Consider the following 13,556-nt stretch of genomic DNA (forward strand, 5'->3'; position numbering starts at 1 on the left):
CACTATGTTTTCAGTGCATTTTAAAGTCACTTAATTCAATCTGCCCCATTGCACACATTCGGCTAATTCAAACTTTTTGCTTGTCCATGCCTGGAATTATCGAAAGGGTATTTGCCGGAGCTAGTTGATTCATGGCTAACACTGGTTTGAGCAGCGGACCTTAAAATGAGGGATGAGGGACAAAAAGAAGACAGACAAGGTTGTTGCTGTCTGTCTTCTTTTTGTCCCTCGTTTTAAGTTCCGCTGCTCAAACCAGTGTTAGCTGGAAATGTCTCCTGCCTTTATTGCTTCTAGCTTAACATTCACATTTTTATGTCATTAAAAGTTGCAGATACAGCCGATTGCCCTCTTACAAAATCGCCAAACTAGCCAAACTGTATGCACTAATGATTGCAATGCTGACTGAGGACAAAGAAAGAAAAAAAACTCTCGGGGTGCTTTATGCGTCCGCCTCAGTCGACTCGAAGGCGAAAGCTATCTTCTTTTCTTAGTCAATGTATAAAAACTCTCGCGCCCTCCTAAAGCTTTCTGCAGCTAACGTGGTTTTGCAGTGCCTCTGGGATTGATCACCTTTGACCAAGCAATGATGTTGTGTGATGACGTCACATTATGTGTCGTCATGATGATGCCACAAATTTTGATCTGTGACGTCTTATGGTGACATCATCATGTGATGATGATATGTGATGATGACTTTTTTGCATCACCCGTGTTGATGCCGCCGACGCGGTACACTGGTCAATTATCGCGTTTGATGAGGCATCTAAGGCTTTTGCCATAAAAAAGTGAGACGGTCTGGCCTAGGTTCATCAAGTCCCGAACGCTTAGTAAAGTCGCTTTCGCAGCAGTACACTGGTGTCAGGCGGGAAAGCATTCTAAGAATGGAAAGGAGCTAGAGCACGGCACGGGCCGATTTTTCCGGCCTGGGCCCAGCCTGGCCCGAAAACGCCATGCTCCGGCCCACCTGAGCCCAGCCCGGTGTTCTTAAATGCGGCCCGTACCCGGCCCCTTTCAGCTAGTTATGCCTTGAGACTAAAGGAGGCACTGTCCAATCTTCGGTTATTGTGAAAATACCTGCTGCACACGAGATATTTTCTAGAGATTGTTTTAGGAACTTCTTTCAGTGTCACGACTTTTACTGGTACTGTGTATACTTTGGGTTAAATACGCCCGTAACACTGTTGCGAAATAATTGCAGGGCAATATGAAATATAATTGGAGCCATAGCTGGCTTTTCCATGTACGCACGCAGTGCTAACCACGCAATCTTATTTTTTCATGTCAAAGAACGACTACATTCTAAGAATGGAAAGAAGCTAGAGCACGGCACGGGCAGATTTTTCCGGGCTCAGCCCTGCCCAAACATGCCATGCTCCAGCCCACCCGAGCCCAGCCCGGTGTTCTTAAATGCTACCCGTACCTGGCCCGGGCCCGAAAGGTTTGGGCTCGGCCCGGCCTGTTTCAGCTAGTTATGCCTTGAGAATAAAGGAGGCACTGTCCAACCTTCGGTTATTGTGAAGATACCTGCTGCACATGAGATATTTTCTAGAGATTGTTTTAGGAACTTCTTTCAGTGTCACGACTTTCACTGGTACTGTGTATACTTTTAACCGACTGTAACACTCTTGCGAAATAATTGCAGGGCAATATGAAATATAATGGAGTCGTAGCTGGCTGTTTCATGTACGCACGCAGTGCTAACCACGCAATCTTATTTTTTCATGTCAAAGAACGACTACAAAATATAATCCCGGATCGCTTCTCTAGCCTCATCACTCCAGTTGTGAGCCACACTCGGGGAAACGAGTGTCGCTATGGTCTGGCGCCTCACCACTAGTAATGGGAAAATCAACAATGGCGTTCGCCCTGTGATAAGAGTCACTCCGCATCTTGCACTTAATCTGCACGAAAAACAGCTCCTGAGATATTAATGACTCAGAAGTCGCGTTGACCAGTCTACGGAGTCGCGCAGGCGGAAACAGGTGCGGCGGGCATGCGAGCGTAGCTGCATACTCGAAATGTTTCCCTAGATACAAACGTGCACATCTTATATACACTAATCGAGGCAGTTTACCGTTGCTTTCCTTACACGGTACCCAAGAACATCTTTCACTCACTATAATGGTGGAAACTTATATTAGGCGTTTCTTGAAATTACGTGTAGCATACCGATGGAGCAAAACTGTAGACATCTTGTACTGTGCAATTTCTGTGCACGCCAATGCACTCCAGGTGGTTTAAATTACCCGGAGCCCTCAACGATGGCGTCTCATATAGCCTAGGTTGCTTCGGGAAGTTAAACCCCACAAAACAACAACAAAAAAAGTGAAACAACGTACACACGCAATTATACAGATACGTATGAGACCCGGGCCTAATACGGGCCTGGCTCAGGCCCGAGCCCAACCTGAACTCGAAGATGACAGTCCTGAGCCCGGCCTGGGCCCGATCCAACAATTCCTTACCCGGCCCGGCCCGGGCTTTCGGGCTGGCGCGGGCCCGTGCAGTGCTCTAAAAGGAGCTTCCAGCTGTCGCAGGACACAACACATTTCATCCCTTAGTTGTATAATAACGAGTACCAGTATGATTGCTCACATCTAAAAACTTTGCTGGCAGTCATGCAGAGTTGTCTATGTTGTTGCTGCGACTCTGACAAACAATAACAACGCTGGTTTGTATGTTGTCCTGAGCCATACTTATGGGAACTTCTGATAATTCAAACAAAATCCTGAGGTCCCCTGAAGTTTGAATTATTGGGAGTCTGCTGTGTTGTGATATCTAAGCGATTTTCTAATAATAAGCCACCTTAGTTTTTAAAAAACAACATTAGCAAACAGAATATTACCAAGCATGGCTTCTTAATTGTGCATATGGAGTATTAAGGACAGGTCAAAGGTTTCATAAAAAGATCCGATCCTCAACAGTGGCCAACAATGGAAGCTTAAGCCTGGAGTTTCCACTTTAATGATGTGCTCATCTTTGTCAGTACAGCAGCAATATTTCTACAAATAGAGAAAAATGAATAACCACTATGTTGGCATACTGAGGACTTCAGAGCATACTTTGCAAGGGCTGCTTCTGTGATCGACCTTGGATTACGATACAGCAAAGCAGTATTAGTGGTCATGGTACTTTATTATGCTTCTAGGTGGAATAGTAGCTGCCTGCAATATTGCAATTCTGATGACATCTCCTACTACTGTTTCGTGCTCTTAAAAAAGTTCATTTGAGGTTAAAGGCTCATTCTCTTCTTTGCCACTTGTTTTTGCCAAGATAGTCTTGATGTTCATTCTGAATAGGTGCACTGACTTGATGCATTGTGCTAATGTCGTAGCTGTGGATCTGCTGGCTATAGCGGGTGACTTTCAAATGATTTTGAATTGTCTGTGCTCTTTCTAGGGAATACATCGGCTTCAATATTTATTGCTCATATATGCTGCTTTGAAATCTTGCAATTGAACGCTCAATTTGACACGCTGTTCAAATATTGTGAAGGTCGAATTCGGGAAGGGGTAATTAAGAAACTAGAAAGCATTCCAGAGCCACAGGTGAAGTAACAGTGTTCACAGTTTCCTGCTACAGCATATTCTAAACAAAATGTTGTTAATTATTTTTGTTTGTGCAGTCTCATCGGAAAGTGTCTCAGCGGATGCATCACAGCTTCAACAAGTGGCACCAGGGCTGGCTGGATAAGAACGTGGACATAGAGCAGAACAGGTTATGTGAGGACTGGCTGTTGGGTCTCGGCTACGAATGTACAACAAACTGCATCCAACTCCAAGACTGCTCGCGGCCGCCCTACCGCCCGTTCAGACGCTTCCGGACTTCACCTTCTGTCCGCTCGTGAAGGGTGTCTGGTGCGGACAGTGTACAGTGGGTGGGGACTGGGGATTTAAAGCAGCGGCCTTGGGGTGTGTGTGTACAGAAGCTGTAAAACGCCAGCAAGAGACCATCCTGAAGAAGCTGTGTATTATCATGCTTGCACACTAAGCAAGCCACCTTGCAGGTGGAAGGGAGTGTGGCCATTTTCCTTTTACGCCGCTTCGGCTTTCTCTTGCAAGCTGGCTTGCAATGTTTCATCACACCAACAGCACTCGCACGCTGTTGGATGTTTGTAAATTTTTCATTGGATCCTCGAGACAATTGAAATGTTTCTTTGCAGTGTTGAAATAAACGAGCCATAGAAAGTGACTGTTTAATACGGATGGTGTACAAAGTATTTATATTGTCACTTTCAATTTGAAAGAAGCTATAAATATAACATTTCATCACGTCAACTGTGTCTGGTTTATTCTGTGCTTCTGTTTGAAAGACTGGTGTACTGACTTCACACCGAAGGAGACCCTTCAACACGCACTGCAAGTCGTAGATAGCAAAGTGGCGGTTCGAGTTTGTGGCACCGTGGTCGTAAGCTGTTTAGAATGGGTTCGCAAAGATTTGCATTAGCGTTTGTCGCCAATGCTCATGTGTCGTACGCTAACCTCGTAGGTACCCACCACGTTAAGTTACGAAAATAACGTGTCGTACCCAAGCAATGCTAAAATGGTCTAATCTTCCTCGTGTGACGTAACTTGTAAATTGCTGCACGCGCATGAAGGCAAACCCACGCGCACCGAACGTTGCTGGGTTGTAAGTGGAACTCGTCCCGTTTATGTACGAGCGACCGAGAGAACGTGTTCATGGGTTCGATTGTAATGTTACTGTGAAGTGACAGCCTAGTTAAAGTTTAGTAAAGCACCGGTTTATTTAAACTTTCAGGGCTAAGTGCCAGCAATGGCGCACATGCCGCGCGTTTCCCCCCCGACCTCGGCGCTGGAGTGCCGCGATAAAACAACCGGGAAAATTAATTCGGAAAAAAGAAGGAAAAAAAAAAAAGGCGACATCATTTGTTTGGCCTGTGCCGACGGTGCATTTTTAAAAATACGAATTTGCCCTACCGGTGCTACCGGCTTTTGCTGCCTCCCCCTCTAGCAGTTGTCAGTTGCTCGCTCGCCAGTGTTTTAGCGGGCTTAGGCCTACGCCGCGCACTCGATTGTGGTGGTGCGCTGCGTTGCTTGAACGAAGCACGAGTCCTCGGTAGCGGCTAGTGTTATACACAAGCTTGTTATTGATCGGTCACACGCTCGTCCAGGTGTTAACGCCCTCCTTTACCGTTTACGATGTCGTTCAACGTTGGAGATCGCGTGTTTGCCAAGGTACGCGGGTACCCGCCGTGGCCTGCTAGGGTAAGTGATTCCGTTATTTTGCTACAACTGAATGCCGCATGTAGGTGTCGTTTTTATTTCAACCCTGAGGTAACGGGCAGGCCAGGTTCCCGAGTAGAACGGCCACAGTGATCGAAGAAGCCCAGTTTACCGAAGGGCCCCCCCTTTTTTTCTTTACCAGTTCTCACCCGATTGCCCCGGGCTTGTTTGCTTACAGGAAACTGCCAATAAATACGCTAGCTATGCCAATGCCGGCCCTCCATTAAGGGCTCCTCAAAGCCGGCATGCAATTTATACTTTGCTGCCATGCCAGATCGTAAAGTGGCTTCAAATGTCGCTTGAAATACGTAGGCTGCGATCGTGTTGTTGCTGCACGTTGCACTATTCGTTCGTGCGATTCGTATCTGGTGTGCGCGTAGTGCCCGTAACTCTCTCTGGGAGACGGCAGTTCGTTTAAAACCACTTGCATTCGTAACTTTATACTTGCCTTCACAACCTGTTTTCACTAGGTAATACAGGAGACCTAAATTACCAAAGGAATCTTCTAGTAAACAGCAGTTGCGACAAGGACGGCAGCATGTTTGAAATCGCCCCTCTTTCATGGGTAGCTTCGTGTGTGCACGAGTCAACAGCATAGTCATAAAGTATCAAAGGATAATATGTAGCAACGCTATTATGCTACAATGCTAATATCTAGCAGCTACAACTGAAAGATGTACCCTTTCTGATGGCAGTCTTTGTCAGTGAAAATTGTCTTGCCTTTATGCATATATTACACCCAAAGTACATTAAAAAAAGGCAAGTTCAGTGTTCACTTTTGTTGCATGATGATTGATTGAACCATTTGTGACTTGCATGCTGTGGCATGGTATAATCAAGAGTAGTTGGATTTAGAAATTTCTCGGCGGTACATTCTTAGTGTGTTTAGTACTTCATGGTAGACGTGTATGTATGTGATACGTAAAAGTGCTGCTAGCACTGCTGCTTCCACACTACATCTCCCTTCCTGCAAATCCATTGTTTCGAAGCTTACACATGTGAGGTTGGTTATGTTGCCTTTTTCTTTGCACTCATACCGTTGGATTGGTGATACGATTTAAGACCTAAAACTCTGAAAGAATTAAAGTTGGGCGAAAACTGAGTATGCAGAAAACCAAGATAATGCTAAATATCCTGACAAAAGCCCATTGGTTCACAATGAGCAACTGGCTTCTTGAATATGTGCAAGAATGTGTATATCTAGATGAATTGCTAACTGGGGAGTTTACTCACGAGAACGAAATTCACCGGAGAATAATGATGGGCTACAGTGCATATGGCAGACATTCCCAAATTATGACGGGCCACTTAATGTTGTACTTAAAGCGAAAAGTGAACATTTGCTGCCTATTACCTTTATCAACATATGGGGCAGAAACTTCGAGGAAAGCAAAGAAACTCGAAACAAACTTGAGGACCATGCAGCGTATGATGATACGGAAAATGATAGGCATAACGTTAAGAGATTGGAAGACAGCAGAATGGGTCTGAGAACAAAAGGGGAGGGATAGGTGATATTCTTGTTGACATTAAGAGGAAGAAATAGACTGGGGCTGGTCACGTAATGCTTTGGAGAGACAACCGGTGGTTAGGGCAATGTAATGGATACCAAGGGATGGGAAACACAGCCGAGGAAGGCAGAGAGTTACGGGGGGTGATGAAATTAAGAAGTTCAAAGCCATAAAACGGAATCTGCTCACACAGGACAACGTGAATTGGCGATCCTTGGGAGAAGCCCTTCATCCTGCACTGGGCGTAGAATAGGCCGAGGATGATCATGTTGATGACATCTTTTAATGTCTAGCTTGGCTGAGCAGGGCAGGTTGTTATTCGAGAATTCGGTATTTTGTGAATGTTATCTCATGCATCCAGCCATTTCTGTTTGAGAGGAGTTCTGCATCTTGCCATTTTGTTTTCTTTTGTTTATTGCTGTTTGGCACCTAGCTAAAATGAGAAAGACATCGTGGACATCAACTGTAGTTATAACTTGGTAGACAAAGTGTTGGGATGAAAAGTTACGAAGATAGGATAGCAGTAGATTGGCGTAAGCTGGGAATGTGTTGTTGGCCTAGTATTTTTTAGGGGTTGCTTCACTGGGTTGCTTCAGCAATGATATTGTTCTTGTTGGCTTCCAGCTTGCCCGTCTTGCTGAGCACTTTAGTCTCTAAGAGAAGCAAATGAAGCCCTGTCACCTAACAAAACCTTGAGTGCAATTCCTTCCTGTTATTTTCACATAGGTTGAAGATTGCATGGGTGATAAATCAAAGCCCAAGACCCAGAAGTACTCAGTGCTTTTCTACGGCACGTATGAAACGTAAGTTTTTGATGTTGTAGCCCTTGGTTTGCCCCGAAAATTCTGTGTAATATTCATAGAAGTCATGCGTGGAATTTACTGTGCCCAAAAATTTGGATTTTGCAAAATTGCTTTTTACTGCCTTCAAAATTGAAACTCTGTAAAGCCAGATTAACTAGTAGGTTCAAAATGCGGAGGTCTTGTTTGTTGTCCAGATTGCGCATGTCTGTTAGGCTTAAGTTCCAGTTTATAGATTTTTAGGGTCATTTCGTGTTCACTGAAAGAGGACAGTAAAAGGAAACCATTGAGTTAGCTGTATTAGCGATTCATGCTTCTGCAATATCTAATGGCCACTCGTGTCATGAATAGTCATTCTGAGCTAAAATTCACCTAATACAAAAGAAATACTTTGAAATTTATGGTGTCTCACTGGTATATAAACATGAGATTCAAAGTCTTCCCTTCATTTTCTTCAATAATAATGAATTCTTTTGCTTTCTGCACCAAATCAATAGAAATGGGTGTTCCAAAACAATACCTGTCAGCACTGACATAGTTTTTAGCTAAAATGAATGTTTGGGTGGGTTGGTACATAGCTAAAAGTGAAACAGTGCACAGACGACACACATAAAGAAGGAAACGCACTGATACAACAGCAAAAAGGTCACTCTTTTCTTGGGAGAAGGCCATCAAGCCAGTGATGACAAAACTGAAAGATTTTTGGTGCCAACACTGCCACGAAGCTCTTGCACCAGTTTACTGTGACATCGCTGAATTGTGTATCAGTGAAGGAGGCCTGCAATGCATGTTATAAGAACTGAAGAATCGCTCTACATAGCCTTGAGGACTTTTCTTCAGCCAAACTAGCCGAACATATTGATGTTCCAGTGCTTACGTTTTGGGGCAAAGTCAATTGAAAGGTAGATTGACCTTGATTTGCTCTTGTAATACGTACCCTTTTGCTTATTCAGTAACAAAGGTGTACATAAGGAGTACCAGCCTTGCATGATTTATGTTTCTCTCCTGTGTCTTTCTTGGTATTATTGCACATGCGGAGGCATTTTGGTTTGCCTGTTTTAATGAGCTGAATTCAAAATGGGCACCATTTCATGCCGAAAGTAACCAGAGGCAGCCGACCGAGCCAGTAATAGCGATCATGGCTGGGATGCGATAGCTTCTAACAGCTTGTGAGATCAGCTGGGCTCATCTCATCTCCACTAAATTTCTTCAAAGCATTCACTAGACCCTTTGTCCTTGTATAAGCACATCATATGGCCGTACGCGTCTTGCTCAGTGTGCTTTATCAACAGGAAGTTCCACAAGCCAATGTAGCAACTCTGTATGTTCAAAGCAGGACCTTAAGACGCTGTTTCACTAGCGGAGAAAACCATTTTTCGACAGCATCTCTTGAAGTGCATTAGAGTTGCCACGTGGGGGCATCAACTTATACCTGTGTCACATGGGCACTTTTGAAAGGCCACTCAGCCGGTGGCCACCGAAATGCCACAACTCTATTGACTCCGTGGAGTTGTCGCTCTCTGACACAGCAGTTTTGAACGGCCTTTGAGTGGTTCAGGTGTTTCTCACAAAAAATGTGTGGCGCTGCGGATCTTTATTTTTGTATTTGTCACCAAAAGTTAAATGCGGTAAATCCACTTAAAAGCACAAATATGTCTGTTGTTTTTGTTTAAACATTTCAATAAATTTTTGTTTGTAGTTATGAACACATATATAGCTTTTAAGTTCTTGAGCAGCGAAACTGTGGCAAGTGAGACACGGCAAGACGTCGCAGTGAAGACAAGGACGTTGCTGTTGTCGAGAGTATGTGCAGTTCGTACATTTCAAGTGGCAAAATACTTTATTAAATAATTCATAAAGCTCACATATGCTGCTTTTTAAGCTTACTGGTTAAATTTTTCTTTTTCTAATCGTGAGTACAAGCACTGTGAACACGAGGGCACATTTGCGCCGTTTTGCGCTTCCGCCACTCAATGGCCATCGAAGTTTCGATAATGTTGTTGGGTCCATTGACTAGATGGCCTTCGAAACCCCCCGTGTAGCAAGTCGTGCTTGACCATTGAGTTGATAGACGTATTGGTTGGAAGGCCTTCCAAACGTCCATGTGACACGGGTATTACATTACAAACACCTTGATACACCAAGGTACAGCACAAGCAGCAATACATAGTTCCTGGCATCCAAGGCATAAGATATGAATAGGAGGCACTTCGTAAGCATGGTGCTTACTTTGCTATAGGCTAGCTTAATTTATGACTGCTGATGATGACTGTAACAAACTAAATGTCTCAAAAGTGGAGGTCCAATTTTGTTGTGAGCACATAGGTTCATTTCAAAGTTTACCACATCAGATGACAGTTTCATTGGCTGGCATTTCCAGATTTTACAAACCTACAATTTTTGCCACCCGCCATGGTGGTCTAGTGGTTACGGTGCTCGACTGCTGACCTGAAGGTTGCGGGATGGAATCTTGGCCACGGCGCCCACATTTTTAATGGAGGCGAAAATGCTTGAGACCCGTGTACTTATGGCGAATTCCATTGAAAGAACAGGAGTAGGGGCATCGTGCAGTAAGGAGTGGGGGGCAGAGCACTGAGAGCAGGCCCACCCGATCTGCCACTGCAATGCGGCAAGCTTTCGGAGAGCAAGTGAGAGGGTGACGAATGGGGAGAAATATAGCATGTGATCAAAACATTCGAAGCTGCGGCATTTTCTGTGGGGCAGCAGCAAAATACGTGTGAAACATGTCAGTCGCAAGTTCGCCATTATCCTAATTCGCAGTTACATAGTACGTTTGCGCAACGACGCATCGAGCAAATGTAGCTGCATACACTTCGTATCCATCATCATCGCTACCAGTACAAACAGCGCCAATACGGCCAACATCAGTGGTGTCAAACTACACATGGTTGCTACCATTGCCGCCGCGCTCGCCGGCTGAAGAAAAAGTAAAACAAATACGGATAATGTGACTTTCAAAAGTCGCGTGACTCCCGTAGTACTGCGCCCACTCCGCTTTTCAGGCAAGAGCACTACAAACTGCTCCTGGCTGCTCCCGGCACCGCAAGAGTGCTCTTGCTCTACTACTGGATTACAGTGCTCAGACTCCTGTTCGACCACTGAGACACGCCAGCTCTGAAGAGAGCACTTTCGGCGTGCTTTTGAGTGCTCCTGTTCTCCTAATGGAATTCGCCATTAGATTTTAGGCGCACGTTAGAGAACCCCAGGTAGTCGAAATTTCCGGAGCCCTCCGCTACGGCGTCCCTCATAATCATATCGTGGTTTTGGGATGTAAAACCCCTACAATTATTATTACAAATTTTGCTAGTTCAAATGTTACTCTTTTGCAAGTTCAGTGCTTACTTTCACTGAATGCTGCAAAATGTTGTGCAAGGGGTAATGGCAGCTGTGATAAAATACTACACCTTTATTCAACTGCTTTCACGAATGCGCACTGGTTCGTCATTTGATCCCGTTTGTTGATGTCCTAGGGCGACTCTTGGTCCGAAGGACTTGTTTGCCTACAAGGATTTCAAGGACAAGTACGGCCAACAACAGAAGAGGAAGTTTTTCAACGAAGGTCTGTGGGAAATAGAGAACAATCCCACTGTCACCCCACCTGGTTTAGGGGTAAGTCGGACTGCTCTGCTGTGAATCTTTGTTTTACTTTATGTAGACTGCTTTTATTTTTGAGTGTTAAGACAGCAGTGGTTACTTATTGTTATGTACTACTACTGTAACAATGGCATTATTGTGCATAGCAGCACAAGTTTACATTTTTTACCTGTATAGCTTCCAAATTCTTAAAATTGTGTAAAAACTTCCCTTCTTTTTCAGCAAATTATTTTCTTCAGCTGTAATAAATATAGTGAATGTGCAGTTTTTGAAAGCACATTGAAAGCATTGCAATGTATGTTCAAGTGTCGAATCTCGTATGCTTGACATGAGCCAAGTTGAGAAGTGGGTCCTGTCTCTGGTGACATTGGGGCAAACAGACAGGACGAGTGCAGTTCTGGCTTGTTAGTTAAAGGGCTACGTGTTAAATGCAATGAAATTTTACTTTGCTTAAATTGGTAACGATTAGGGAGTATATATTGTTGAAGCGTTGTTGGCAAAGCTACAGGGCTGGTAAGTGTCTACTTTTGTATTTAGCAGTCTCTGAATAGTGCCTGAGCAGACCAGTCATGTGCCTGTGGACAGCAGATCCTACACACATTTCAGCATGTTGCCTCTGGAAATTTTCAGTGTGCTGCGAGTAGTAACTAATCTCGGAGGTCACGCTAGGGAGCTGCATGCTCTGAACCATGTGTCGCATCTGGCAAGTAGTAACGCCAAGTTTTTCATGGAGCATCCACTTATGTTTAGGTTATAAAATTCGACACGGCAGCTGCTCATAACCAACTTATTTGATAATCTAACTAATCAGTTGTTAGACACAAGCGCTGATGTGCTACGGTACATTGGCCTTGAGGTCTCTGCTCTATCAATGCGTAAAGTCACTTGCATCACTCATACTAGACATGCTATTTTTTAGATATCCCGTGTAGTAATAAATGTGTCTTCTTGATTCCTGAGCCAAACACACGTACAGCCAAGCATGCAAGCTGTATTTTTTTATTAGTAGCATTTCAGGCGCAAACATTGTGTGCACAAGCATTGTATACACGAGGAAGGGATCTCAACCGCAAGAAATGTTCTTGCGTTTTGTTCATGTGCATGTGTTCCTCTTCTGGGTTGTCATGGCTGTTATCAGGCACGACATTTGCTTCACCTTGTCTGAAAGCAGTGAGGACATTTAACGATGATGATGATGTTCGTTAATTGCTGCAAAATAGCAATGAGTCATGATGTCTTGTGAAATAGCGCACTGGGCATCAATATGTTGTCCCCACCTGTCTGTGCACCCATCATCAGGGGTCTGGCAGCAAAGCTGCAGGGAAAAAAGAGGCCAAGGAGGCGCCGCCACCCGAAAGTGAGGAGGAAGAAGAAGAGAAGGAGGAGTCTGAATTGGTCATTGACGAAAAGCCATCAAAAAATGTGAGGCCCCATCAGCTGCTGCCTGCTACGCATGCTGGTTGCCCTCCTCAAACCCCACTCCTCTCTCCATCTTGGTGGCTGCTCTATCATTTCCCACACCAACGTATCCTTAGTGCGCGAGAGGCTTCCTGAGCCTTGCAGGTTCATGCCTAGCAAGAAGCAGGTACCAATTAGCACTGCTGCATGCATGTTAGTACGAGTATGCTACATCAAGCATGGGGCTGCATACTAAAAGAAATGCATGGGAGATGTGGAACAGGAAGTGAGGGCCAAATGGTTGGTAAAAGCCATTGTTATGCCCTTGTCATACAAAATGATTTATCAGTGTCATTGCTATCGAGTGATATCCACTTTTGAAGTGAATATTCTTCCAAAAAGAGTGAAGTTTATTTACATGAAGTGACATTTACAATCAAAATGTTTTGGAGCACTCATTTTTATCTCTTCTGTGGCATAAAATGAATATTAACAAAACTGAACACAAACTAAAAAAAGCAGCATGGGGATTATGTTTAAATTTTGAAGTGCCTGCTTATTCTTAAAGTATGGTACTACACATTTTGTTGGGTCAGCAAGGAAGAATGGCATCACACACAAGTATATTATACTCTGCTATTAATATCTGATGAAAATTTTACATTTGCATTGCATCTTTTGTATGAAATATACTCGTCGTATGAAGACACTTAAGCATGTTGAGAAAGTGGTACTATCTTTCTCCTCCTTGTATTTACTTGTTCATGTGTCTGTTATTTAATGGTCATGATGGTGCAGAAAAAATGAAACAATGCCCTGACAGTCACTGAACAGCTCTACTTTGCTTTTGTCAATTTGCATCATTGCAAAAAAACAGCTTTAACAGATCTCCAAGAGAGCATATCTCTTGTTCTCATATAGAATGTGTGGAAATTTTCACAAATCAAGCCTCAATGTTTTTCTCTTGGGTACAGCATGTTATGTTTTTA

The 13,556-nt window shown here is 44.0% G+C and overlaps 2 protein-coding genes across 6 annotated transcripts in view; both read left to right on the forward strand.

The window, feature by feature from the left end:
- The window catches only part of LOC119393740 (paired amphipathic helix protein Sin3a), a 69,654-nt gene extending 65,377 nt beyond the window's left edge, over nt 1–4,277 (forward strand). For all 3 annotated transcript variants that reach the window (XM_037660869.2, XM_049416335.1, XM_037660870.2), the window contains exon 20: nt 3,626–4,277. In XM_037660869.2, the coding sequence (XP_037516797.1) occupies nt 3,626–3,847 (222 nt within the window). In that variant the 3' untranslated portion in view covers nt 3,848–4,277. The remainder of the gene's footprint in view (nt 1–3,625) is intronic.
- A 692-nt stretch (nt 4,278–4,969) lies between these two features.
- LOC119393741 (hepatoma-derived growth factor-related protein 2) overlaps nt 4,970–13,556 on the forward strand; it is a 67,509-nt gene continuing 58,922 nt past the window's right edge. For 2 of the 3 annotated variants that reach the window (XM_037660873.2, XM_037660874.2), the window contains exons 1-4: nt 4,973–5,225; nt 7,481–7,557; nt 11,046–11,184; nt 12,469–12,591. In XM_037660873.2, coding sequence (XP_037516801.1) covers nt 5,160–5,225; nt 7,481–7,557; nt 11,046–11,184; nt 12,469–12,591 — 405 coding nt within the window. In that variant the 5' untranslated portion in view covers nt 4,973–5,159. Of the gene's footprint in view, nt 5,226–7,480; nt 7,558–11,045; nt 11,185–12,468; nt 12,592–13,556 lie in introns of all 3 variants that reach the window. The other variant, XM_037660875.2, reaches the window with a different exon arrangement.

This window comes from Rhipicephalus sanguineus, chromosome 5, assembly GCF_013339695.2.
Source record: "Rhipicephalus sanguineus isolate Rsan-2018 chromosome 5, BIME_Rsan_1.4, whole genome shotgun sequence".
Classification (NCBI taxonomy): Eukaryota; Metazoa; Arthropoda; class Arachnida; order Ixodida; family Ixodidae; genus Rhipicephalus; species Rhipicephalus sanguineus.